The 27,357-nt window shown below is 52.6% G+C and overlaps 9 protein-coding genes across 9 annotated transcripts; 5 read left to right on the top strand and 4 right to left on the bottom strand.

Moving 5' to 3' along the window:
- Nucleotides 1-254: 254 nt before the first annotated feature.
- On the bottom strand, nt 255-4,940 carry NCS57_00169100 (uncharacterized protein; the record flags this gene model as incomplete). The annotated part of the gene is made up of 6 exons (XM_053051747.1): nt 255-678; nt 728-957; nt 1,007-1,240; nt 1,295-2,236; nt 2,287-3,816; nt 3,867-4,940. 6 exons carry the CDS (start codon nt 4,938-4,940, stop codon nt 255-257), a joined length of 4,434 nt encoding a protein of 1,477 aa, XP_052920262.1.
- Nucleotides 4,941-5,677: 737 nt separating this feature from the next.
- On the top strand, nt 5,678-7,687 carry NCS57_00169000 (Zn(2)-C6 fungal-type domain-containing protein; the record flags this gene model as incomplete). Its single annotated transcript, XM_053051746.1, has 6 exons — nt 5,678-5,725; nt 5,804-5,943; nt 6,002-6,339; nt 6,386-6,675; nt 6,723-7,169; nt 7,220-7,687. 6 exons carry the CDS (start codon nt 5,678-5,680, stop codon nt 7,685-7,687), a joined length of 1,731 nt encoding a protein of 576 aa, XP_052920261.1.
- A 386-nt stretch (nt 7,688-8,073) lies between these two features.
- NCS57_00168900 (uncharacterized protein) lies at nt 8,074-8,565 on the bottom strand (the record flags this gene model as incomplete). Its single annotated transcript, XM_053051745.1, has 2 exons — nt 8,074-8,119; nt 8,300-8,565. 2 exons carry the CDS (start codon nt 8,563-8,565, stop codon nt 8,074-8,076), a joined length of 312 nt encoding a protein of 103 aa, XP_052920260.1.
- A 1,029-nt stretch (nt 8,566-9,594) lies between these two features.
- NCS57_00168800 (uncharacterized protein) lies at nt 9,595-11,621 on the top strand (the record flags this gene model as incomplete). Its single annotated transcript, XM_053051744.1, has 4 exons — nt 9,595-9,850; nt 9,900-10,540; nt 10,602-11,463; nt 11,515-11,621. 4 exons carry the CDS (start codon nt 9,595-9,597, stop codon nt 11,619-11,621), a joined length of 1,866 nt encoding a protein of 621 aa, XP_052920259.1.
- A 384-nt stretch (nt 11,622-12,005) lies between these two features.
- Nucleotides 12,006-12,875, bottom strand: NCS57_00168700 (uncharacterized protein; the record flags this gene model as incomplete). The annotated part of the gene is made up of 1 exon (XM_053051743.1): nt 12,006-12,875. The coding sequence occupies one exon, from the start codon at nt 12,873-12,875 to the stop codon at nt 12,006-12,008; it is 870 nt and encodes a 289-aa protein (XP_052920258.1).
- A 3,594-nt stretch (nt 12,876-16,469) lies between these two features.
- On the top strand, nt 16,470-18,767 carry NCS57_00168600 (uncharacterized protein; the record flags this gene model as incomplete). Its single annotated transcript, XM_053051742.1, has 2 exons — nt 16,470-17,486; nt 17,535-18,767. 2 exons carry the CDS (start codon nt 16,470-16,472, stop codon nt 18,765-18,767), a joined length of 2,250 nt encoding a protein of 749 aa, XP_052920257.1.
- Nucleotides 18,768-19,483: 716 nt separating this feature from the next.
- NCS57_00168500 (F-box domain-containing protein) lies at nt 19,484-21,128 on the bottom strand (the record flags this gene model as incomplete). Its single annotated transcript, XM_053051741.1, has 2 exons — nt 19,484-20,683; nt 20,730-21,128. 2 exons carry the CDS (start codon nt 21,126-21,128, stop codon nt 19,484-19,486), a joined length of 1,599 nt encoding a protein of 532 aa, XP_052920256.1.
- A 2,754-nt stretch (nt 21,129-23,882) lies between these two features.
- NCS57_00168400 (uncharacterized protein) lies at nt 23,883-25,355 on the top strand (the record flags this gene model as incomplete). The annotated part of the gene is made up of 2 exons (XM_053051740.1): nt 23,883-24,153; nt 24,205-25,355. The coding sequence occupies 2 exons, from the start codon at nt 23,883-23,885 to the stop codon at nt 25,353-25,355; spliced, it is 1,422 nt and encodes a 473-aa protein (XP_052920255.1).
- Nucleotides 25,356-26,057: 702 nt separating this feature from the next.
- On the top strand, nt 26,058-27,202 carry NCS57_00168300 (uncharacterized protein; the record flags this gene model as incomplete). The annotated part of the gene is made up of 4 exons (XM_053051739.1): nt 26,058-26,349; nt 26,398-26,497; nt 26,547-26,954; nt 27,004-27,202. 4 exons carry the CDS (start codon nt 26,058-26,060, stop codon nt 27,200-27,202), a joined length of 999 nt encoding a protein of 332 aa, XP_052920254.1.
- Between the last annotated feature and the right edge of the window lie 155 nt (nt 27,203-27,357).

Raw genomic sequence — 27,357 nt, 5'->3', positions numbered from 1 at the left:
GCACTTGCACTTTGCTCCGGTATCCCTTGACTTCCAGATATAGCATCTGTTCACAGTAGACCACGCTTGGGGATTATATACTCTCATTATATGAGACGCGGAACGTGATGCCGTTCTCGCCATTGTATTTTCTCTATTATTATGCGCGCCTCCTATGTGTCACCGCAAGGTAACAAGTTGCCACCCGAGACAACAGTCTATTCCCAGTCTACTTTTCCCCATCTATCCCGTCAACATTATCCAGCCATTCTATTCTATTCCCTCTTCGCCTTTTTGTTCTTCGGAACCCTAGCAAGCCAATAAATGCCCAACGCCGCCGCAATGTTGAAAATGCAATAACCCCACATGATGCCAAAGTTCCTCCACCGATGATCAAAACTCATGCTCATGCCCTCCAAGAACGTGTTTGTGTCAGAAATGGTGCAGTACTCGCAAGCAGCACCGTTTCCTGCCTGAGGATTTGTAACGTAGCCGCCCACGTCCGAGAGATATGACTTCAAGTAGTCGCCGCACGTGGTGCCGTTGGGGGCGTCAAACTTGATCAGCTCATTTGGCTCGCAGCTTGCTTCTGCGTTGGCCATTGACGTTCCCATGAGGCCTTCCACTACGTAGGTGAAGGGTGAAAGTCGGTACATGAAGATCCAGAAACCTGGGAGGTCATCTGGTGATGCCAAAATACTATTGGGAGTTAGTAACTATCCAATTCTTGAACAGCAAGGACACATACCCGCAGAAAGAGAAAATCATGATCATGATCAGAGTCACAAGTCCACCTGCCACCTCTGCAGTCTCGAAACCCGCAATGATCATGTGCGCAAAGGTGCTCGTAAACATGAAGAACATCCAGACGTGCAGAAACATGGTAACATTTCGAGCATCAACCGCATCAGTCGCGTAACCATTGCGATACATCCCAGTTGGGAAGTACCAACAAACGAATGAAAGCACAGCCATCAACTACTCTCGGTCAGAACTTGTAACTTGAATGGAAGGGACTATTTCTTACCGAGTTCCAAGCAGCTTCCACCAGGATGGTCGACACCAAGAAAGCCTTCCAAGAATAGGTCTTTGAAGGACGCTCACGAGCTTCGTACATTGTACGCTGAGCCACAAAATCAGGCAGCATCTGCTGGACAATCTGGGTAAAGATGGTGAGGAAGATCATGACGCCAAACATTTGGTTCTGAAGCCCACGCTCCGTGTTCTTGCCGTTCAGGAACGACAGTCCAATGAAGAGAGACTAGAGAGGGTTAGTCTGTTGCAGCAGACAAAATCGTGAGTCGGGAATACTTACTGCACCAGCTGACAAGATGACCTTGGAGTAGATGTACCCAGGGCTGCGCCAGTACTGCTGGAACAGCCTCTTGGTGACCTCGAGGTACTGCACCTTGGAAGGCGCAGCAAACTCGTTGTACTCTGTTACATCCTGAGCCGCGCTTCTAAGAACGTGCGAGCTTCCTTCAGAGACAAGGCGCCCGAGCTCCTCCTGAACCTGCATATGCTCTGGCGAGTTCCTCCAAACCTCAGGCCAGTCAATATCCGTGTGAGCTCCTGGCGCAGCACCAATGACCTCGAGCATGTACTCGGCCGGATTCGCTCCAGCTGGACACTTCGGTCCTCCGTTGCGGACAAAGTAGTCGACAAGGACTTTGGAATTTCTTCCAACGTCTCCAAAGTAGATGGTCTTTCCACGAGACAGAAGCAGCAAGCGGTCGAACCGTTGGAAAAGCATAGCCGACGGCTGATGGATCGTACACAAGATGGCCTGGCCGTTCTTGGTCAACTTTTCCATCAGGTTACAGATAGACCACGACGTCTGACTATCGAGACCAGAAGTCGGTTCGTCCAGGAACAAGAGCAACTGTGGTCGTGCAGCTAGCTCGACTCCAATAGTAAGTCTCTTGCGCTGTTCAACATTGAGACCCTCGCCCGGCACGCCGATGATGGCATCTGAGTACTCTTGCATATCGAGGAGGTTAATGACGGTGTCCACATAGTCTAGCTTCTCCTGTCGGGTGTACTTCGCGGGTTGACGAAGAAGAGCACTGAAATTGAGGGCTTCCCTGACGGTCTGGGTGTGGACATGAAGATCTTGCTGCTGGACGTAACCCGTCTTGCGTTGAAACGATTCATCGCGAAGCTTTCCGTCAACGAGCATGTCTCCAGTGACGACACCCATTGTGACTCGACTAGCGAGAACATCGAGCAGAGTGGTTTTGCCGGCTCCTGAAGCTCCCTGTCATGTCGTGTCAGTTAAAGCAACCTTAAATTCAGCTCATCACTTACCATTAGAGCAGTCAGGGTCCCGGGCTTGACCCAACCATCAACGTGATCCAGAATCCTCCGTGGTTCGCCCTTGATCTTGATATCGTAGCACACATCCCTCCAGTGAAAGACGGACGTCTGCTTCTCGACATCTGTAACCTCCCCAGAGTCGTCGTTGTGGTTCTGCTGCGGCTTTCCATGGCTGCCTGCTTCCTCGTCTTCACAAATCTTGGGAGAGTGCTTCTTGATCCCCTTTCGCGTAAACACCAGGACCTCGCCCTTGGATCTCTCCGAGGCAATCGTCTCCGTGGCCAGCAGATGAAGACCCATGAATAGGACGGTAAAAGCAATGACAACTGCAAAGTTGCGCCACTTGTGAGAGTCATTGTAGCCATATGTCGAGGAGATGTAATCAGATCCACGAACAAAGCTCTCTCCTGGTACCGATCCTTGGACATTACAGGCACGCGACAGTGGTGAAACATCCCCATACTCCGGTCCATCTGGCACAAAGTTTGAACAAGGATACTCTCTTCCGCCGTACTCGTTGATGAAGAGGCTCTCGAGACCGTAAAAGGTCGGATTCACCCAGCGAATCCATCCGATCCAAACCGGCATGTACTGCGGTGGGATAGCAAATCCAGTGTACAGAGCAATAACCAGGAGTAGGATAGAAGCTCGAGCCAGTGCCGCAGCGATTGTCTTTGTGAGAGACGCAATAAGTCGAAACAGCATCGAGAAACTCATCGTGATGGTAAAGGAGAACAAGAGAAAGAAGAAGAAATGTCCCGGATCCCGACGAAGGTTACCCATGAAGTACATGGTCGTGTTCATCATGATGGTGTTGAAGATCTTATACGGCAAATCCACCACCATGGACGAAAGAGCCTCGGCGCTTGGGTGGTACAGGGCGTAGCGGGCGTGTTTTTCAACAATGTTTCTCTTTGCGTAGAGAGTCATGATCTCGAGGATGTTGTTGTACGCGTTCATCAAGAGAATAAAGAAAATGAGCAGTCCACGCTTGAAAAATGCCCCCGTGTTCTCAGGAAGGTTGTAAAAGATGCTGGAAATGACAAGAGACTCAACCAGGTTGCAGCACAGAAGCGTTATCGTCACACTGGGATCTGCCTTGAGCATCACCCAGCTACGACCAAGCGTGAGGCGCATCTGCTCCATGTATGACAGCGTAAAGGGCGACTTGAGCCGCTGAGCCTTGGACTGGTCCATCTTGCGGGACATGACAAACTTTTCGTAGTGCTCGCCTCCAAAGGGGTGCTGCTCGAGATAGTCGTCCATCTCGGCCAGAAGACGCCGTCTGTGGGTGCTGTTCTTCCAAGCTTGGGCAAATTCGTCGGGTGATCGTGGGGCTTTTCCTTCCCAGCCGGGTCGGATGACTCGTTCTTGATGGCTTGTCATCGAGGTCAAGAAATCGGCTGTGGTTTGCTGTTCGGGACAGACAAAGCCCAGGCCTTCAAAGTAGGCCTTTGCTTCAGTCGTCCTTCCAAAGAAGATTTGCCGTCCCTGATACAAGACGAGAACCTTATCAAAGACCTAGCACATCCGTTAGCCAAGAAACAAGACCAGCAGATCTGTTAACTCACATCATAAGCATCCTGAGACGCCTGATAGATAGCAACGGCAGAAGTGCACCCAATCACATCAGCCTGCGTTCTCAAAGTCCGACAAAACTCGAGTGCATTAGCACTATCAAGTCCTCTCGTGCTGTTGTCCCAGCATTGAAGTGGTGAGTAGCTCAGTGCCGCCTCGGCGATGGTCACGCGCTTCCTCTCGCCGCCGCTGACGCCCCTGACAAAGTCGTCGCCCACCCGCGTGTTCTTGGTGTGCGAGATGCCAAACATGGCCATGGTGACGTCTCGTAGGTGCTCGGCGTATTCGTTGCGTGTGATTCCTTCGGGGATGTTCTTGGGACATCGGGCTCGGGCAGCAAAGTAGAGCGTGTCGCCAACAGTCAGATGCGCAAAGTGATGGTCGACTTCGGCCGTGTAGATGGCTTCACCTCGGAAAGCCGACCTCATCTCTTCCGGCCGGATACCAGAATAGTTAATCTCAGAACCATCGTCGATATGGAAACCGTGAGTGTCGCCAGCAATCGTCTTGAGGAAGGTCGAACAGCCAGAACCAGGGGGTCCCAACACAGCAAGCATCTCACCACTATGCAGCAACCCCTCCAGATCCTGCAAGATATCCACCCGCCTCTGCTTGTCGTGTAGAAGCTTCTTGGCTATCGTACCAGCTTCGAGAAAGATGTTGCCCACGCTCTTTTGAAAATCCGTATCCGTGCCAAACCCAAACACATTCAGGTTCCTAAACGCCACACCAGTCGTTCTTGGTGGGTTTCCCTCTGAAGTGTCGGTCCGCAGCTCGTAGAACGCTTTCGCCCATTTCTTTGCGTTAAAAGCTGGGCTCTTAGGGTTGAGCGGTCCGTCCAATTGAGGGAAGAGAGTTCCAGGAGCTGCTTGAGACTGGGTGGTGAGGCGACGCGCTAGCTCCAGCATTTCTTCGTTGATATTTTCTTCCAGATCTTCGTTTTCAGTGTCAGAGGTTGTCTTTTCGTTGCAAACTTCGGTGCATGCTGATGTCGAGTCATCGTGAGAGGCGCGGATAGGGGAGTTCATGGGACCGACCCCGTGTTCCAATTGGGCACCGGATCCCATGGCGGTTGGTGTTTGGAGTTGTCAATGGACCAAGATTAGAAGTGGTGATTAGATTGAAGATAAGATTTGATGCAATTGAGGAAGTCTCTTATATATAGTCAAATGAAGCAATATCAATTGCGTAAACTACACAACTAAGTGGATTTGTCAACCGTAGCCCCTTCGAATAAACTCAATTGATTACTCTAGCGAAATATGAAAATTCTCAAGACAAAATCCACAATACCCCATGTCAAGATTTACCACGGGACGTTCTTGTGGATATGGTGGATACAAGTGAGGGTATTCGGACATTCAAAGACCGAATGTCCGGGCCAACATGCCACCCTCCAGCCGGACTTTCGGACTTTGCCAAGACTTTGGCCTCTCGACGAATTACCCGATCGAGTAGTAACCCGAGCAGGCTTGCTGCTAGTGGCGTCGATGGCTTCTCCCACGTATCCATAGAGTCATACCTTGGATCCCCAAACTCCTTCATCAACCCCCAGAACCGCCCGCGGCCAACCTCCATCTCCATTCGTGACTGTGCTCATCTCTCGGCGCCGCCCTTTGAGATTTGTTTGCCGCCTGTAAGCCAGTGAAAACCTCGTATTTAGACCTGCCCTGCCGTACATACCTACAGTACCGGCCGCCTGCGGGAATTTCCCGACGCCGAATCTCCGGTTCGTCATCGTCTCGTCCGTCACCCGCCAAGGTCCATTGTTCTCCCCGTCTCTTATCAGATCGGTAGATCTCAAATGTCAAACTCAGCCATGGCGGGCCCGGACGAGCTCAACCGTCTTTCGGTGAGCTGCTCCCCTAGGATCATCCCCTGATGACTCCCCTCCCCCGCATTCGGACTATTCGCTGACCTAGCCTCCGAGTGTATGAGATGCAAAGAACGCAAGGTCCGCTGTAATCGTGTTATGCCCCAGTGTGGTCGGTGCAGTTTACAGGACTTGGAATGCGTCTACCCTGTCCGGGCCAAAAGGAGGACCACGCGTTGTCTAATTGACCCTGCCTTGTAAGTATCTCATCTTGCACATCCAATTACTCGTTGTTGATGTTTCTGTATCCCCAAGATCACCCAGTTCTGGTCCTGCATTGACCGCCATCCTCGACCGTCTGCAGCGCCTTGAAGCCCAGAATGCCTCCTCAACTTCAGCCATCAATCCCTGTACACCAGCATCAATTCCTGGGAATGCCTCGTCAAGCTCGTCGCCATGTGCGTCCACCACCATCAATGGTCGCGACTCATGCGTCACAACGCCTCATAACCCTCGTCAGGAGATGGATGCCATGACCGTCTTGAAGGATGCTGTCGATCAGGTCCAGGAAAGGCGAAGACGGGCCTTTGGGTCGGCTGTAATCACAGATTCCATCGCCATCCCAACAGACCTGGCCAAGACCTGGGTTGAGAGTAGGTGACCTTGCACCAACTACCTGCTTATCGCTAACACTTGCAGATTACTTTGAACATATGCCGGCATGCATGTTCCTCGGCTTATTCGAGCGACGGGTGATTCAGATGATACCCGACATTATCGACCTCCCCCATATCCATGTCGACCCCGTCATCCTTGTCATCTACTACACCGTCATGTACCATGGCTGCAGTCTAAAAGCCAGTAACATCTCCTCAGTCGTCGGCATTGACTACATGAACGCCAGCTACCTAGGATGTCTTCGCGCCATCCCCCTTTGGGAGCGAGAAGCGTCAGGGTCAATAACTGACCTACTCGCAGCCCTCTGTGTGGTAAGCTACCTATTTTCACCATCACTCCTAATGTTCTAACCGTATAGACCCGTGTGGCTGCCGAATTCTTCGATTACGATCTGGCTTGGAGAATGTTCAAGCACGCTTGCGAGTCATGCCAGGCTCTTAACTTGCACAACCTTGACGGCGACGATGCCGACGCCACTTTTCTCGGGGACAAATGTGACGATGAAAGAAGAGGTTTCTGGGAGGTGATCCAGATCGACCTATTCTTCCGGCTAGTCCTCAACACACCGCCTGCCATTACAAACAATCCCTGGAAGGTCAACTTGCCATGGCTGGATGCTGATTCGGGGCCTCCTCTCCAAGGGATACAGTCCACAGCATTCCTCGCTAGCTCTCGGGTCAGTCTGGTTATTGCTCGATTCTTTGCCATGCTGGATGACCCAAAGAATACCACCAAGTCCGAGATAATGGCCAAGACGGAGGAGCTCTGTCTTGAAATGCAGCAGATCTTCGACGAGTGGCAACTAGTAAGCTCACAGCCAGTTCTCATAGCTACCAGTAACTAATATTGTGATAGAATGAATGGATGGCAGATGCGCCTGAAAAGGAACAGGACATATGGGTGGTGGTCGATGTCCTCTTCACAGGGTACACCTCCATCATCTACATGTTCCGCAAGATGTCCCTCCTCGACTCAACATCCCCAAGGCCACCAACAACAGACTTAGATATCCCCGAATCACCCATAGTCGAAGACGCCTGCCGACACATTATCAACCTCCTAAGCCAGCTACTAGTCATATACCCCTACGTGGAAACGATGACAACCCTCTTCGGGGCGTACCGATGCTTCGTCGCCTACGCCTATCTCGCAAACAGTATCCTACAAGCCGAGGATCCTCAAAGCTACATGAAAGATGCCGAGTCACTAGAGCGGTTAGGAAACCAGTCGGCCTTATTGGCCAGGGGACAGAAGGATATTGTGCCTTTGGTCCGGGCAATGCAGACGATTAATGAAGAGATACGAAAAAAGATAGGGAAATAGCCTTGAGAAAATAAATACCCACGCCAAGGAAACAGTAATCTTTAATACCTCTGTACGATTTCTATCAGGCTGGTGCTTGGTTTAGCTTGTTCCCAGAGCTGCTTAACAGTGAGTGAAAACACATTTGCATGCATCCTGAAAGGTGAGGATGGAAACGATCAAGTTGACTTCCTTTCATCTATTCAGACCTAAAAGCTTTTGCCAAAAGGCCTGGCTGGATGGTCTAGAATGGATGAAACCATGAATTTCAAACATTCCAAGTACAAAACAACTGTTAGGAACCCCCAGTCAATGTGCCCATGAACCCAAGAGGCAGCGAGAGCAAGCACGGATCAAACTCATCACTATCACATTACTCGTTAGATGGATGATAGCTGGTGACATTCTCACGGAAAATAGAGGATAGTAGTTGATGTATTGGACAGCGTGCCCCTAAAACCTTGTGAGTCAACAGTCGCAACTAGTTCGATGGCCTCAACTCACATATCAGCCGAATTTTGTCTCATCACATTGCTCTTTCTCGCATTCGTGCCTCGTAGCAAACCTGCACAGGCATCCTAAGAGCCTGGGTCACGAGAAACCCTCCCAAGTCTCGCGTGTCACTCAAAGTACCCCATATTCGCCCGATCCTTGGCAACCTGATACGCCGCCCTCTGCAGATCCTTCCACGCAGGCAGCTCGTCCGAGACCCCGTATCCCTCATCCTGCAGATCTTTGCATCTGTCGCATAGGCGACCCTGGCAGTAGACCCATTCCTTGCGGACCTGCTGGATCTGGACGCAGTTTAGGTGGTACCTGTGTCGGCGGTCGTGGCATGGGTCCTTGAGCTGCACCAGGAAGCAGCCGCAGTTGAAGAGGAAGATATCCCACTTGCACATCTTGCTGTAGTTTGGTTTGCTGGGTGTTGGGAAGGCTCTTCTGGGTAATGAAGCTGAGGATTCTTGAGACTCGTCGAAGGCGGGGGGGGTTGGACGAAGAGATTTGGTCTGTCCGTTTCAAGTTTGTCGACCTGGATTTGTTCAGCTCTTTTATAGATTTCTGAGTATTAAAATCCTATGAATCACTCACTTCTTGTGTATTTCATAAGAACACCGGAAGAGATTTACCCTTTGCCAGGGTAAGATGTAAGTGAATCAGTGTCGGCAGGCGCTACGTAATCCGTTGATAGTGTGAGCTCTTGGGCACAAATTTACAGGGCTTGACCTATCATCTGATCCTGGTTGTGTTTGTGTAACGTGAAGTGAATTACAGGGCATTTGTATTGGCTGTGATTCACAGCCTGCTGAAGGTCTGTTGAGCAGTTGAGCTCCCTGAGCATTATGGACGGTACCTAAAGAAAGATAAGGTCTCATTCACAGGACCGCGGATAAATGAGACGGCGCTCTCTTAACTCTTCTAGTATTATCTCAATGAGTAGCAACTCTAGATTAGGTTGGGCTTCAAAATACAAAGAACACCTTCAAGCTCTATCTCACTAGACATCGCGGCCTCGTCGATTCACTTCTCCAGGGTAGCCAAGACAGTCTAAAAATGAACATCACAGCTCTCCACACTGTCCAAACTAGCGCACGCGCGGCAACTCGTGAACGAGTGACAGGCCCCCTAACTCAGCTTTGCTTTCAGGGGTTCCCGCCCGCTAAACCCCCTGCAGCCCGCCCACTACCCCATCCATGCCTCGGATCCCTTTTTCTGCCCGTGCAGCCTCAACACCATCCCCCCCCGCGAAGGCCACGACATCGTCTTTTCCCTTCGAATAAGCAGCTCCTTTTTGCCCTCCATTGCCTCGCCGCCTCTCCTTTTGCATATACTCTTTATCCTGCAGCTTCTCGCATTCGCTTTCTTCTCTTCTTGCTCCTCGAAACCGCCATGAGCTGAACCCTCGGATCGCATTCAACAGAACCGCCACCATGGCTCTCCTATCATTCATCCGAAGCGTCTATGACCACGACACCCTAGACACTCGCTTTCTCACCCCGTCGTCCACTCCCTACCAGACCGTTATCGATGCGCGAAGCGATCCTACCTTGAAAAAAGACCTCGCCTCAAAGGAACGAAGCCGCGCGCAGCCCTCGAAATGGAAGACTCCCGAGTTCTTTCTATACTATCTCGTCATTATCGTGGCCCTTCCATACATGTTCTGGATCGCATACGATGTTTCGAAGCGTACGCAATTTCCCTTGCGATTATTCTAGCCGTATTGACCTTCTACTAGCAACCGACCCTCGATATCCCAAGTTTAGCAGGTTCCTGTCCCCTGGCTGGATCCCTGGGCGACAAATCGACGTCTCCGATGCGCAATACCACGTCTTCCGAACGAACCTCCCGTACATGGGCGCTCTCCTACTGTTCCACCCGTTGTTGAGGAAGCTCTGGAACAAGATAAACCCTCTGCCGGAGCGAAGCCAGGGTGGGCGCAGTAGATTGGACCAGCGAGCGTCGTTCGATTTCACATTCGCAATCTTCTTCCTTTTCGTTCTTCACGGACTTTCAGCGTTCAAGATCTTCTTCATCCTCTGGATCAACTATCAGCTGGCCACCAAGCTTCCCCGAAAATATGTTCCTGCCGCGACATGGATCTTTAATGTCGGAATCCTCTTTGCAAACGAGTTGACCCAGGGCTACCGGCTTAGAATTCTGGCCAGCTTCATTTCACCTCCTACCATGGGCGTTGTGGGGAACAGGGTGAGACCGATCGACTCGGATTTGATGAGCCTCGGAGCCAGCATCGATAATACGTTTAGGGGCCTTTTGGCGAGATGGGAGGTTCTCTTCAACTTGACAATCTTGCGTCTTATCAGTTTCAACCTGGACTACTACTGGAGTGTCGATCGCAGCAACTCTAATGCTCTCGAGGTGAGTGACCACACTGTTTTTCAGTTGGAGCTGGAATCTGATCTCGTTCTGATGCTTGAAGAAGAAGCAATTGGACCCAGCAAACCTTTCAGAGAGAGACCGTGTCTCCATCTCGGCCGATCCCAGAGACTTTAGTTTCCGAAACTACGTCGGCTATGCGATTTATGCGCCGCTATATCTGACAGGACCTATTGTGACTTTTAACGACTTTATTTGTCAGTCCAAGTACCGCGCTGCTAGCATCGAGACGAACCGGACGATTCGATATGGTATCCGCTTCCTGCTCGTGCTGCTTTCGATGGAGGTGATTTTGCATTACGACTACGTTGGTGCTATCAGCAAGGGAAGGCCGGAATGGGGCTCATACACGGCTGCTCAGTTGAGCTTGCTGTCATTCTTCAACCTACACATCATCTGGCTGAAGCTTCTTATTCCTTGGCGAATGTTCCGACTCTGGGCGCTCATTGATGGAATCGATCCTCCCGAGAACATGGTTCGCTGCGTGAGCAACAACTACAGTACGCAACGTTTCTGGCGAGCATGGCACCGCTCGTACAACCGATGGCTGATCCGGTACATCTACGTGCCCCTGGGTGGTTCCTCATTCCGCACCTGGCAGAGCACGGCTCGTTCTATTATGACATACCTCCTCTCTTTCACCTTTGTGGCACTGTGGCACGATATCCAGCTACGGCTGCTGATCTGGGGATGGTTGATTGTGCTGTTCATGCTCCCCGAATGGATCGCCGCCTATTTCTTCCCGCCGCGCAAATGGGAGAACAGACCGACAGAGTATCGTATGCTATGCTGTGTGGGAAGCGTGGGCAACGTACTTATGATGATCTCGGCGAACCTGGTGGGCTTCGCTGTCGGTGTGGAAGGCTTGCAGAGCATCATCCAGAGCATATTGCATGACTGGTCAGGTACGTGAAATCGAGTTCCGACTAGTTGACAAGCATTACTAACTCGAACAGGTCTTTTGTTCCTCCTTACGGCATGCTCATGCCTTTTCGTGGGCATCCAAATCATGTTTGAGATTCGAGAGTCTGAGAAGAGACGAGGAGTCTTGTTGAAATGCTAGACGAGGCGTAGATATACAAGGTGCCGTGATTTCGTTAGAAGGGATATTGTACATGTATTGTAACTGTAATACCGACGGAGCTCTGGTGGGTTAAACATGGGACGACAATGAACGACACGGAGGAATATGCTTCTATTCCGGGACACAGCATGCACAGGTGTAACTATTCAATTGTCGAGTGAGATTTTCATTATTAGAGATTATCCAATACTTGTCAGCCTCGTTGCTGTCTAATGTCAAACAAAGGGGTATCCTTGACCATCACATAGCCCAAAACCAGGAGAGGCCTGTATACATTCGTCGAGGCTCACGCCAGCCCAAGGCACAACGCCGTCGCATATCAATCAACACCATAAATGAAACACCCGTGGCAAGGGTAATAAATCAGTACATCCTATCCGGCGCCTCGGGAGCGCTGCCAATTGCATACTTGTTGGCGGCAGACGTCATCTCGATATCGTCGTGGTTGTCGGGCTGCTTGGCGAACTTGCCGTCCTTGCCCAGCTTGGTCTCGGTCACCCAGCGCCGGAGCCAGATGATACACCAGACGATGCAGAAGATGACGACGATGCCGACAGCGATGCCAATGATGTACGCGGCGACAATGCCCCTTCCGCCAACGTCGTTGTGGTCGAGGAAGCTGTAGACGTAGAAGCCCTCGGTGGCCTGGGTGATGTACGCCAGCGCGAGGTACAGGGCGAGGATCAGGATCAGCCAGGGAATGTTCACCCACTCGGGGGGGTTCGTTCGGGGGATAAAGATCTCGAAGAGTGCAAACAAGCTGTTGAGGCCATGCTGGCTGACGTTGGACCACGCGCTAAAGGTAACCGTGAACCAGTCACCCTTGTACAGAACAACCCAGTACACGATGGTGACGAGGAACGGGTATGTGACAATGGTCGTGTAGAAGAGCGTGTGCAGCGCTTGAAGAGGACGAGGAAGAGTATCGAGTAGTGGCCTGCCGCGCAGCGCGTAGGTGAATGTGTGTATAGCGGCGACAGCAAAGTAGAAGGCGATGCCCCAGTACGTGAGGATGGTGAAGTAGCTAAACGAGTGTCGAACCTCTTCGCAGCCGCCGACCGAGCTATGGGTGCATGTCCATCCGATGATGAAGAAGCGCGTGACAAAGGCGTAGATGGAGATGAGGGCGCGAAAGGCGAAGAGAAGCCACGGGTTCAGCAGCCAAGACGTCTCGAAGCGGTTCGAAGGATCCCAGAGGCCGTCGCCGAACCGGAAGGGGTTCTTGGGCGCCATTTCGCTGGTGCTTTTCGTGTATAGTTGTGGTGTTGAAGTTGACAGAAAGGCAAAAAAAGCTGGGGGGTTTAATTTCCCAACCCCAGAGCGGAGGCGGTCCCTTAAACAGAAGCGCCAACCCCAAACTACTGGATCGTGGGCGTTTTTATTTTTGGGGTTTGGCGTTTTTCAACGGAGGGCTGAGCTCAGATGATGATGACGGTTTCCCCCCCGCCAGATCTTGGTCAAAACTTCCAATGAAGGACATCGACGTGGCTATTATAGATGCACAAAGCAAGGTTGTTTTCAGGGTTTTGCGGGCATTGGAATCAAGGTTGGGTGCAAGCGTCTGACCTTGGATGCGGCAGTTCTCAAAAAGGCAACTCTATGGATCATGAAGATGACGCCGCAGGGCTGACGCGTGGCTGAGCCAACAGCCAAGAGAACGAGCGTTTGCGGCTTGTTGATAATCGCCGAAGAACAACAATGCGGAACAGTTCTAGCTTTATCAGTATCCGGATAGAAGGACACCATTCATCTAGAATATTTCCTTTTGCAAGCCGTCTGGTATCGGGCTTGATCCACTCGGCCGCCGCGAATCTCTTGATACCCTTGGAGACGCCAAGAACCACCTCAACCCAGGCCGAGGAAATAGCGGGAGAAGCAATAAATCAGCTTCGACAAGCCCAGAACAACACGTGCTCGTACTCAGCGCCAATGCTGCACGGCACAGGAAAGCCGTGGCGCAGAATCTAGGCCGTGCCCTCCCAAGACTGGCCCAACACTATCGAAATGACTATCAACACTGGTTGTAGAGCCATCCTTTGTGTGACTGTTATCAACTTCAAGCCTGGCTATTTCCCTCTGGCAACGAGGACAACTCACCAGAAGGTTCAGCCCAACAGAGAGTTTTCGGAAGCTCCCGCAGGATCAACGGCCTTGACAAACTTGGCGCCACCGAAACGTCGCTACTGAACCTTACTGGCGGTCCTGAAAGATGACCTGTAAATTGCAGTCAATAAACCGGCAAGCCCCTGAGTGGTCGAGCTACGCAGCTCGTCAACAAGGCAGGCTGCCGTCGCAAGAGAGGCGATACAGAGTGTCGGTCAGGGCCCCAGCAACACGCGACATCTTCATCAATCCCAAGCATGAGTTTTGGATACAGACGGCGGCAGAACAAAATAAGCAGGATCAACCCGACACCACGGACCACGGAGGACCCCCTGGAGGTGTCTGGGTCCTCCCGACTGCTGGTCGGTCGACGGAATGAACAGTGCGTCAGCTCCCTGCTGTCAGCTGGGACCCATGACACTTTGCTGGGCGAGGGCAATTCTTCGCGGCTCTTGTTGTCGAGAGGCGTCTGCCGTACCCGTCGATAGCTGCAGGTATCAACGATTCGCAGGACCCAGACGCAGGCTGAAATGACAGCTCCCAAGTCCCGATCTGATCGCAAGCCCCCTTTTGGCACGACCCAAGCGGGATCCTTTCGAATCCATCCTGGGCTACTGCTTTGTTCGGAAGACTCGAGCGCTGGGCATTGGCTGGAGCAGTGCCTGCAGTCCAGCGTGCCATGGGACATGGGGCCTCTTGATTGTTTGTGCACCACCAGATGCGTCCCCCTGAGCTAGGCCGCGCCAGATGTCGTGAGAATAATTTCGTCGGGCGCTTGCTCGTCGATAGACAAGAAATTAGCTTGGATCGGCATGGAGACGATGCGGGATGGCGACATGCCGACGGTGCGAAGCGCGGTAAGCCATGGGATATTCGGATGGCAAGCTGTCCACCTCGAGGGTGGGATTGGTGTTTGACGTGAACTAGCAGACTCTTGGGCATCGAGAGGGTCTGTCCATGATTGGCTTGCAATTGGCGTTGAACCGCCACCAGTTGAAAGGGCCTCTCCACCATTGAGGGACTTGATTTGAACCCAGCCGTGAATTGCATCGAGAACCCAGAGCCTCGGCAGATCTAGAACCATTGATCGCCGATTACTCGGGACTGCTGGAGGCCAGGCTTTGTTGACTCGTGCCCAATCAAGGACTGATACCTGCTCTCGGTTATCAAAGGCAGTCGTCCTCATTCCACCCACATATCTGGGCATCCATCCATATTGCAATCATCTGGAGTGCTTTGCCGTGTGGTGGCATTAAGCATTTGCTAGGCTGCGGTTGGGCCCGCCAAGCCTCGTCAACCACCCATTTAACCGACACAAGCTGCAATTTCCTTTCATTCTTGTTGTTGAACCTCAGGGGCCTCATTCATTGGGCACGAGATAGATGGAACTGCATTAGCAGGATGTAATCCATCACGCATCGTAACCCGTTGGATGGCGAAGAAATCGAAGACTCAGCTCCACCATCGGGGAGCTGCAGTGAATGAGTGGACTGCCCTGGCGGTGGGGGCGTGCGTCCAAGCCAAGGGGCCCTCTCAGGGGCACTGGAGCACTGGGGCCTCAAGGGGCATCCAGATGGTACCTGCGTTTAGCGGCTGTTAGTGGTTGCGCCGCCCGCCAAGACCGCCGTTGGTGGATGGCCACTTGCCGGCGTGGTTCAGGCTCAGGGGATGAACGAGAAGAGTGCGAGAACGAGAGAGAAGAACGCACACTCTAGCACCTGGAGCCCAGCCCAGCCCATCCCATCCATCCCAGCCCAGTCCAGTCCAGTCCAGTCCAGTCCAGCCCGTGATTAAGGTGCATGACTGAGTGACTGACGGGCAAGAACAACGGGCAAGCAAAAGAAGGAAGGAGGCGAAGCCCCCGGGCATGGGCGTGTACGCGTCAAGGATTCAAGGGAAAGAGCAACCAACCAACCTTGCTTGCCAGTATCAATTCATCACTTCCATCCCATCCCGACTCTCGTGCTTCTCCTTTTTTTTTTCTTCCTCTTCACCAGCTGCTTGGAACCTTCATCCTTGCCCCTCGGCCTGCGCGTCTTTTCCTTACAAACCCTACTTCTTTTTAAGGGTTCGTATTTTCACGCTGCGAATTAGCAGGCGGATCCTTCATTTTCTTGCCTTTTTGTGGGCTGCGGCTACCCCGGATTGTCGACCCGAACCCCTCGACAGCCAAACAGTTGCTTGCTTGGTTGCTTGGCTTGGGCGGCCTGCCGACCTACGTACCTATTTGTGGCCTCTTGGGTCCCTGATCAGCTGATGATCCATCCCCTTTGCAGACCAACGCTACAGATAGAGCTGCGACCTCTTCCCAGCTTCCCACGTTCCCGCCGATCTCTCCCAAGCTTTTGCGCCTCAACGAACGTCGACTTTTTGGATAACCTCGCACCGCGCACCCGTTGCTGAAACCGACCCGTCTCTTGCCGTGCTCTACTCCCGTTGTACCATGGCTCTCTCCGTTGCTTGAATCTTGGCTCCCGGCGGCGCTTTCACGATGCGATAGACTCCCCCTCCTTTGTCTCCAACTGCTTCCACTCGTTCGCTCGATACGCTGTACGACGCCGCCTCAGCACAAAGATTCGCCCGACGCTCTGCACAACATCGGCACAAGCGTTTCCGTTGCCGCTTCGAAAACGCCTTTGTGTTGCCGGATTTAACGGCTAGACGGCTTCCTGCAGTTTCTCGATTTCACATACCCTCGACGCAGCCACTCCCCGCGCCGACCCCATGATGTCCTCGGCCGTCAGGCCCGCTTCAGAAGTGTCTATCTCGGCCGTCGGCACCGCCACCATGGCTCCCACTACGCTGCCGCCGTTGACATTCAATGACCCTGGCGACCTTCGAATCGTCCTCGTACCAACCTCTGACGATGGTGACACCGTTTCAGAACACCCACCTTCGGTGGTTAACCACCGATTTTCGACCGATAGCTACAGGTCCTACAAGGCACCAAACCAAGACATCCCGACACACCCCGTCCCGGCCATGCAAGAAGCCTTCGCCGAGTCTTTGGACGAAGTCACCAGTGGTGGCGATGGGCCCGGTAAACCCAAACTAAGAGACCTCGACGCAAAGGGGCGTCGAGCGAGGCTACTTGAGCAAGACGCCGAGGATGAGCCTTACGACACGACATGGCGTTATCGGCCAGGCCAGCAGCAGCACGAAATGTACAAGCTCATTTCGCAAATCACGTTTGGCGTCTACCTCCTTCTCAACAGCCTGGCTGCCGACAATGGACAGGTCGTGACGATTCTTCAGGGGCATATCGATGAGGTGGACGAGTTTCTTGAGGTGATGCTCGAGGACTTTGCCCAGGCCCACAAGGATCTCACAGAGCGTATTGCCCATCTTCAACTCCCCATGGCCAACAGGCAGGCTTTTGAGGGTATGCTCGAGGATCGCAACTTTCGAGCCCAGATTCTGTCAGGGAACGAGAAGATTGACCACATTCTTGCCCGGACCAATGCCGCCATGAAGCAGTGGGACGACGATATCGATGCTGGCCTCCGATCGAGCGAGGCATTCATGGAATGGCTCAATGAGCAGAAGGACACCAAGTGGCCAGACTCTGAACCAGATCTGAACAGCATTTTTCTAGCCATGAAGGGCAATGCCGACGGCTGGCTCAACGCCTTTGACGAATTGAACAATCAAGCGCAGGATCTAAACGGCTTGATCATTAAGCTCATGACCATTGTGGCCGAGATGGAAAAGACGGCCGGCGAGGTCAGCCGTAAAACTTGGGTATGTTGATCGTTGACATTGGCCAGCACCAAAGCTAACAATCTACAGGCAGCCATTCCACCCTTTTCCTTGCCCGTGAATGCACCTCGCGAATCAACAGCAAGCTCCTCCTCACCGTCGATCAAGTCGGATCCCAAGTCCACGCCTGTGGCTAGCATTCGCAGCTCCAAGTCGACTACAACCCTCCCAGCTGCCAGCCTCAAACCTAAAGACCCCGAAGTCAATACTCTTAACGACGTCAGCACTCTTAGCGATTTCCCTCTGCCAGGGGCAGCTCCTTTGCTGCCACCAACTCGGTTCACCCCTCGTCCGTCACCGAACCTCAGTGCCTCATCCTCATCTTCTGGGCCCAATCTCAGCGCTTCGTCACCCGCATCGTCTGGTGCTACCACCCCTAAGGCGTCTGTCACGGAGGAAAAGCAGGAGGAACCTGAAGCCGGTGATGATCTTGGCGGACTTGACGGTGGACCGTTGTTCATCCTTCAGCCACGAACCTACACGCCGCAACCGCCTGCCTCACCCGTGGCTAAGAGCCCTGAATCACCCAAAATCGAAGAACAAATCCAAAGGCACACTCTTACACAATCTGTCCGAGAATCAGTAGGATTGGAGAAGAGGACATCTTTGCGGCAGCGTGTGTCTCAGAAAACAACACCGCCCGTGTCTATCCAAATTCCTCCAAGGAACACTATCGAGATACAGTCGTCGCTGCGGCCATCTCCTGGAGGCATAACGCCACGTACCTCGAAATCGCAAGCTCCCGACTACTCACATGCCTCAGATCTTGAAGCTTACCAGCCTCATCGTCTTCCTCGAGCCACCTCACACGCAGACTTCGGGGCTCCTGTGCGTCCTCTCATGCCCTCGCCTCATTCTGAACACCACCAATTTTATCATAATACGATTCCTGTCCGTGCATCACCCCACTCTCCCCTGCAGCAGAGGCCGCATACTGCAGGTCCGGCCGACCAGTACCATCAATCGGGATATTTCCCTGGCCACCAACGCAACCAGCCATCTCGAATGGGCGCCATGAGCACGCTAAGCAGCGTGACAACGGCGACTTATGACGATGCTGCTACCGTGACATCGCGGGCTACAACCCAAGCTGGAGGCAAGCGGGTTAAGAAGAAGAAGAGTGCCTTTGGGTGGCTCAAGAAGGCGTTTAGCATGGACGAGGACGAAAAGGCAGAGTATGAGGCACGCAGAGCCATGCAGTACCGCGACAACTACTACGATGGGCACAGCCCCAAGTTCTTGGACGGAAAGAGAATTCGATAACTCGCTGGGAGCGAGTGTCTGTTGGAAACCTACCTATACTTACCTACCTACCTATTGGGCCTAACATGCCGCCCGTTTCACGCAAAGTCGTTTTTGCGAATTGATACCCGGCGACAGCCATCGCCTGATTTTGCAACATCAGCCATCATCTCATTATTATCATCATCTTGGATCTACTCTCCATCACATTTACAAATCACATCTCAACATGCCTAACGGCATAGGATACTTGGCCTTCTTAGGCATTCACTCATGGATGCCACGAGTTCTGGGAACAGTCATTGTTCTTCCTTCCCCATCTACCTAGCATATCATCTTGGTCAGCTGGCACTGGAGGCGTTTCTGGCTTGGGTTCTGTGGTAGCCGACGTTGTTAATCTACTATGGCAATCTTGTTTGTATGGACTGGATTAGCTGAATACTCTTTGGATTGGACACTGGGGGCGATGCTGGACAGTAGGCAGCTATGTAGTGAAGCCCCAACATGGGGAAATTATGACATTGAATGCAGGGAATGCCTGCGAAAGTATGTAATGAGTGCGACCATGACGGCGTGGCCATGGCTGGAAAGAGTGATATCCGATGTCTAAAGATGCACCCGGCTTGCTTCATTTCTGTCGTCTTGTAAGTGCGATTGAGGATGGAAATATGTACATGAAATGCACGCCTTGAATATAGACCAACGGACATGATATACAAGGCAAGGCATGTATGCCATCACTCGCTGAATCCATAGCTCTTAACCCGGCTAAAGAAGAAGGGCTTATCATTCTTCAAGCCAAACTCTCCCCAATCATCCGTCAACTTGTTATAACTGTAGAAACCGCGCCAGATGAGCTTGTTGTTGCGGGCGCCTTTACCGGCGCTCCGCATCGACAAGTCCATGCGGTACATGTACTTGGAGCCAACACCCTCGGTCTCGACAAAGACGTCGCCCTCCGGGTCGCGGTCCCGATCATGCGGGCCGGCGGCGATCGTGGGGCGATCCATGACGGAGGGGTCGTCCCGGTCCGCGGCGGAGGACAAACGCCACCGGCCGCGCAAGGCAAGGGCCATGACGGCCGAGGGGAGGTGGGGGTGCGCGACGTCGCGGTGCAGGTGCAGGTCCTCACGGGTGAGGTGGTGGACGACGTCAGAGGGCTCGGCAGTGGTGAGCAGGCTGATGAGGGTGCCGTCGCGGAAGAAGCGGAGGTAGCGGTAGTAGGTGACGATGTGGATGGGACTGCCCCAGTATGTCTGGTTGGTAGAAATTTGACCGGTACGGACGTAGTTGACGGTGCTGATGTAGCAGCCGTTGAAGCGGATGCGCGGTCGTGAGCGGAAGAGATTCTTCCAGGTTGGGTAGACAGAGGGTGTGAGGGACTCTGTCAAGGCGAGGTTGTCGGCATGTCGCCGTTGAGCTATCTCGGCAGGACTTATGACAACGCCGTCGACAATCTCAATGTCGTCTTGCTCCTCTTCTGGGAGGTCATCCCATTCAATACCCCTTTCGAAGCGGTACAACATGGCGCTGAAGCCAACCTCCGAACCCATAGCAACTCGACGCCAGATGCGCTGCTCAGTTGCTACGAGGTAAGCCAGCCGTTTGCAGACCCTAGATAAGCGGGCAAAGTCGCCAACGTCGGCGATGGCTACATCACGGAGGATGTGGACAAGAATCTCATCAGGGAGATCAGCCAGGGGGCATGGCGGCTGGGGCATGCCCTCAACAGGGGGCGGCTGAGGCTCGATCTTGAGGCTGGAGAAGCTGGCGATGAGCTCGCCGATGGGCAATGGCTTTACTTCTTCGGCTTCATCGGCCTTGGGTTGTGATGTGGTGGCGGTAGCTGCCCTGGTGGCTGTTGGTGAAGTTGGCCTTGGCGCCGCCTTTTGTGGGAAGTGCTTCTCTCGATATCTCCGATCAACACCATTGTCAAGCTATAAAAGTCAGCATTAATTTATATCATGAGAAAAAGAGACAAACCCGGTAAGCCTTGCGGTACAGCTTCAAACTATCACCCATGTTGCCCTGAGCCTCCTTGTGCATAGCTTCCTCATAATGATCAAGAGCCGAAACGAGCTTCTTCCCCGAGCGTCCATGATGCACTTCACCAACAGGACGGCTGCTCAAAGTCGGCGACTCAGGCGCAGGCTCATCAAAAGATTGGCCCTGCAGGTAATCATCGTCGTTATCGTCAGCCCCCGCAGGAGGAGGAACATGCCTGTGCGACACAGGAGGTCCGTGGTGAGGCCGTCGCGAGGATCCAGCCGTAGACTGCTGCTCATCGTGGTGGTCCTCGTTTCTGGTCCTGAGATCAGAGATCCACTGCTGGCGGAACGACTCTAGCTCCGAGTTGAGCTCTTGATCGTTGGAGGAAGTCATGATTGTGTGTGTCTTGTTTGTCCGATATGTCCGAAAGGTGATTTGCAAAGCGGTGTCTACAGAGGATTCATGATTACGTATACAACTTATAAATGAAGAACTTCAAGCGGTGAAGCGTTTAATTTCTTTTCAGTACGAGTTGCCGCTTGACTCAGAAGGGGAGGAATCAATTGAATGCAGGGGGTAAGAAGAGAGCAATTGCTTAGGTGTGATAACGTCTAGACGTGATGGATGATGCAAAGAGTATCGGATCCAGAGGATTGGTCAGGAGGATGAGCAGGGATCTTGGCCGGAAGCAGTTCGCCGCAAGAGTCATCAATTGATGGTGGACGGATTGGGACTAGGTCAAGTTGGAACGGAGCGGAAAAACGTGGTCCGTTGGAAACGTGTTGAACGGTACAACAGTCACCTCGAGGGGGGTTAAATTTGCAGTGAAGGGAGAGAGGTGTGCAGAAGGGGTTGGGGTTTTAATCGGTTCACATCAGCCTCTCGTGCGCAATTGGCGTACCCATGAGCTTGATTTTGGATCCTACTTATGGAAAATAAGTAGAATACATATTACCATAGTCTAACATAGGAATTTAGCCCGAAAGGATGCCGAGATACTAGATAATATTTCTGATTATGGTGCAGTTAGCATTTTAGTATGGTGCGAATAGTAAGACTCCCCAAGATATGGCAAATCAATGTCTCAATCACCTCGAGGGGGGTTAAATTTGCAGTGAAGGCGGCGCTAATGGCTTATGACGCAGCCTCATCTTGAAGGATGGCGAACCATCCTGGCGAACCAGTACCACAATCGTTTCGAGGGGGCCTCAAGTTGTGTGCAGGCGAACGACGAGCGAACCACTTGGCCAATGTACCTACGCAATGAAAGTGGTGCTGAAAGGTACAAATGACTGCCTTGTTACACAGGGCCTCGTCGTCGTCTTGAAGGGGGTTAAAGTTGCAGTGAAGGTAAAAAAATCGCTATATAAGTCCTCAGAACCCCCCTTCTGTCGGTTGGCAACCCCCAGCCTTCCACGGATAGTAAGAGTGACCGCCCGCGTAAATGTTGACATCCACATGACTGATGTCCACTGAGTGAGCCATCTGGAGCCATAGTTGGCAAAGGAGTGAAGGATAGACCCCGCAACAGTCTGTAATTTTGCCATGCCTTGTTAATTATCTCTATGGTGTTTGCATTCCACAATATCTCTGCAAGGAACAAGACTGGCATCGCGCATTGCTCGACTACACGGGCATGAGATGGGCTTTGCCGCTTTCTCGCGAACATGACACCAGTTGAGAACTAGATAGTATAGCTTTGTCTGGGCTGGCGACCTTATGAAGCCATCTGCTCAAAGTGCTTGGGTATCATGTCATGGTTCCAGACAGCGGCGGGGCCAATTTCTCCTCCAGAAACCGATGTCGTGAACATCTAGACCATCTCCATTAAGCAGCCCCCACACGGAGTTGGCCATGATATTAGTGGCATGATGGCCTTGCCCTCGCGACGATAATCTGAGCGCACGGCTCCAGTCATCTGGGGCGATTGTCCACCCTAATACGATGACCCATGAAGGGGATGGACAAAGGAAGCGTGGGGTGTTGATTTCCCCTTGTGGTTTCACTCTGCTTTCAACTCCAAAGCCCTGAAGGAGGATAACCCTCAGCTACCCTAACAGGTTATAGTAACTCGTCGGTCATTTGGGCATGAATGCAGACTACCACTCCAACAAGTCCCAAAATCCGGGAGCTATGTACTACTGTTATTGTCCAGTGGGTGTTCCAGCAAGCCACAGAGGGGAAGAGTGATTGGACAACTGGGGAGAGGAGATGAGCTGAGCCATCTGGACTGATTATCTTATCCATCAAACAGCTCGGCGACCCTTTTGACCTCTGGACCCGACGTGGGCCTCGCCAAGCCAATCAGATTGCAAAGTGACATCATGCCGGAAACCCGCGGCTCTTTGTCCAAGCGGCAGCTCAAGAAGCAGCTGGCATCGATTGGATCCAATGGAGCTCTGGCGGGCAATCGCAAGAGGGCGCGTCCACTAACTCCGTCGGTAGACGTTCACACTGTACGTACCTACGTGTGTTTTGAGGTGGAAAATGTCCATCGATTCGTCGCCGAGGCTCCGAACCCCGGCGCGTGCAAAAAGCCGGGGGGCGATGTCGCAGTTTTTTTTCCCTCGTCGTCATTAATAAACAAAGAAGGAAAAAGAAACGGTAGAAAATCGCGACAATTTTTTACGGAAACAGAAGAGAAGCCAATGCGTAGATTATCTCCACCTTGAAGCTGTTCGACTTATTAGTTGGGGCATTTGCTCAAGAGACGATACTAGCCGACAGCCCGACCGATTCTCCTCCGACCGGCCTCGGGGATTTCCTCCGGATATTGGAGTCTTTTTTTTTTCTCCTCACTTTTACCCCTTGAGCTCTGGCGTTCCAGGCAGAGACAAAAAGGTGACGGAAGAGGCTTCTTTTCTTCCGGCTGCAGTAATTAACGGCTGGGAACTTCGGTCCTGTTCCACCGATCGATGCCTTCGAAGCCCTTGGATCGATCGCCACATGCTACTAAGACAAGACCTCTCCACCAAAAAAGCACTACTCAACCGAGTCATCGTCATCGACGCCTCAGGTCTTTACTCTAAACTTGCTCCTTCAACTATCCATCTGATTTCTTGAACCTCTGTCTTTTTTCATCATATTCCGGCAAACCATGAACCAGACCTTCTAAGCCTGATCAAGAGACACCCCCGGCTTCCCACAATGGCCCCTGTCGGAGCAAATCGTTCCGGCGGTTTCGACCACCACCACGATAACCAGCACCACCACCACCATCAGAGCCCGCTCCAGGCCGACGACGACTTTTCCCTCGCACACATGATTGATACGGAGCCCAACGGCCCCGACAATGGGGGCTCGCCGTCTGCTGTTGGCGCTGGCGCTCGAGGTCCTGGCAATAACGATGTCGTCGACATTACGGCTGGGCAAAAGATGGTGTCGGCCATGTCGGGAAGCCTTCTAACTTCGCTACTCGGTAGGCCTCACTGTCGACAGATACAATCAACAGCGATCTAACAAGTTCCAGTTACCCCCCTCGACGTCGTCCGCGTGCGCCTCCAATCCCAAAAAGCCCCCGTCTCGACCGTCGACTTCTCCAAGCTCGCCATTACCACCTCGTCCCTCACGCCCGCCCAGACCGCCGAGCTCGGAATCACATCCTGCTGCCGCGAGGTCTTCTTCTCGGGCGGCAACGCCGAGTTTTGCCTCGCCGCCCCGCGCATCGAGGGCATCACCGCCGCTCCCCCAGCCGCAGAGTGCGCCGTCGAGGAGGTTCAGCGCCGAACTTTCAGCACAACTTTTGACGGCTTGCGCAAGATCGCCCGTAATGAGGGCTTCACTACTCTGTGGAGGGGCTTGTCGCCTACGCTCGTTATGGCCATTCCCTCGAATATCATCTACTTTACTGGTTACGATTGGTTGCGGTACAACCATAGTAGTCCATTTTCGCGATTCTCGGATGCGACCGCTCCCCTCACAGCTGGATCAGCAGCCCGTGTGCTTGCGGCGACAGCTGTCGGCCCCATCGAGCTGATACGCACGCGAATGCAGGCTGCTTCTGGAACTGGCACGACAAATCATCTGGTAGAGACTTTCCAAGGCGTCAAGGAGATGGTGGGCACACATGGATATACTTCGCTGTGGAGGGGTCTTACCTTGACCCTCTGGCGAGACGTTCCTTTTTCAGGATTATACTGGTTTGGATACGAATCTATTCGGTCGAGGTTGACTGACCTTCGGGAACAACGTCATGGCCATGCGCTGTCGCTCGAGGATGATTTGTCCGAGGCGCGGAGGATATCGCAGAGTCACGAGAACCACACCGAGACGTTTGTCGATGCCTTTGCAGCTGGCGCCATGTCTGGAGCTTTCGCCTCGTTTGTGACGACGCCTTTCGACGTTGGCAAGACACGGACACAGATCTACCAGGACATCTCCCGCAACGCCGCCAAGAGCAGCACAGCAGCCCAAGCCCCAGAGGAGCGCAATATGGTGCGCTTCCTGTGGCACATCTTCAAGACCGAAGGCGCCTCTGGTCTCTGGAAGGGATGGATCCCGCGAACGCTCAAGGTAGCCCCCGCATGCGCCATCATGATCAGCAGCTACGAGGTGGGCAAGCGAGCATTCCGGGGTGTCAACGAACGAGCGCAACTTCAGAAGGAAGCAGGCCGTTCGTAAAGATGAAAAAGGAGATTTGTATAGATGATTGTTTTTGGCGTTTGGAGGCGGCAGGCGATTAAAAGGGGGGGGGATGGACACTCTTCTCCTGAATGCGCTTTTTCGGCTTTTTATGAGCGGCAATGATTTAGACGACGGAGTATCATGGCTATTAAATACCTCGGAGAGTTAAAGTAGATTAATTGTAAGAGTATAAGAGACATGTATTACATATAGTCCCATGGACCAGAGTGATCCAACCCTATAGCGCAACGTCGAGTGCATCAACTTGTGTATATTGGCAGACATGACGTCGGCAACTTGTGGTACAAAAGGTATTTGGCATAGCTTATTCTCTTTGGCATACGTGAATATATGTAGCGGGTTTATAGATGGATGAATTGTAAGTAATCATTCTGGCGATCAAAATGATTGTTCAACCATTGCCAATTTGTGCGTGATATTCAGTTAACGAGGTCGTGATAGTTCTTGGGCGGAAAAGTGGGACTTGAAGACTTTCACCTCGAGTATTTTGAAGCGATAGAACTGGGAGTTTAACAGATATCGATTGACGAGATATTGAAGGCAAGTCACAAATCTTTACAGTTTACAGCAAAGGCAGTGAGAAGGCCGTGTCTAGCGCCCCTTCTCTATACCCCATTCACTGGCTCACTCGCCCAACCTCAACTCATCCTCATCTTACTTACACTCTTCACAGACACCATGTACTCCCTCACCTGCGCCGACGGCCTCTCCTTTGGCTCCGACGTCTATGTCCTAGACATCCATCGCACCTCTGCCGGTCTCGCCTCCATCGCCTCGGACCAGCACCTCTCCCTGCTGGATCCCACCCGCCTCTCTGCTGGACCTCTCCGCCGTCTGCCAACTGAGCACGGTAACTTGAACTGTCTCCGCGTGTTTGATGCCAGTGCTTCCCTGGTTTGCACGGCTGGTGAGAATGGAACTGTGGGTGTGTGGGATCTGAGGCAGGGTGCGAGAGTGGCTCAGTTCCAAGGCAAGTCTATGAGTTTTGAGAGAGTGTAGATTCTGACCTTGCTCTCAGCGAGTCAAACTCCCATCCTGTCCATGGCATGTAGCCAAGACACAAAGACAATCGCCGTAGGAACCGAATTACAAAACCACACTGCCTCAATCCACCTCTGGTACATCTCCCTTCATCTCAAGTCCACCCGCAAAGCTAACACACCTCAGGGACGTCCGTTCAACCCCATCACAAAAAGCCCACTACCAAGAAGTCCACAGCGACGACGTGACAGACCTATCATTCAACCCGTCAAACCCGGCAATCCTCCTCTCCGGCTCCACAGACGGCCTCGTCAACGTCTACGACACGCGCATCGCGGAAGAAGAGGACCTCACGCTGCAGACGTGCAACGCTGACGCTTCGGTGCACCGTGCTGCGTGGCTGTCGGCTACAGAGGTTGCGGCTCTGTCGCATGATGAGCGTTGTGCGTTGTATGATGTGAGCGAGGAGCGCACGAATGGTGATGCTGTGCAGGATTTTGGGGATATGAGAACTGTTCTTGGGTGTCAGTACGTCGCTGATATTACGCCCAAGATGGATGGAAGCGGTGCCATCCTCGGCGCTGGAGCTCAGGAGTAAGTCATCCACTACCCCCTTTAAACGATGAGTGCTAACGTGGTCCAGTAAGCAAGCATTCGAGCTTGTCTTCCTCGCCAAGAACCCAAGCGGCGAGGGCTGGGCTTTGGACCGGGATAACAGCGTTGGTCTTCCTGGCGCTCACGGCGACGAGATTGTGCGATCGTTCTGCTTCTTTGATGAGGAGCATGTGGTGTACACGGCTGGTGAAGATGGCAATGTCAAGGCGTGGAGACCGGGAAATTGATAGAATGCGCAAGATGAAATCTTGGTAAAATAAAAATAAAAAGGCTGGTTTGGTATTGTTGCGAGTATTGTGTTTTATGTACCTCAACACCAAAAATTCCCCATGGTGCATGCATCGCCAGCTTCACACCCCGCCACCAACCACCAACCCCAACA

Source organism: Fusarium keratoplasticum, chromosome 1, assembly GCF_025433545.1.
Source record: "Fusarium keratoplasticum isolate Fu6.1 chromosome 1, whole genome shotgun sequence".
NCBI lineage: Eukaryota > Fungi > Ascomycota > Sordariomycetes > Hypocreales > Nectriaceae > Fusarium > Fusarium keratoplasticum.
This window is presented reverse-complemented; position numbering and strand designations above follow the sequence as displayed.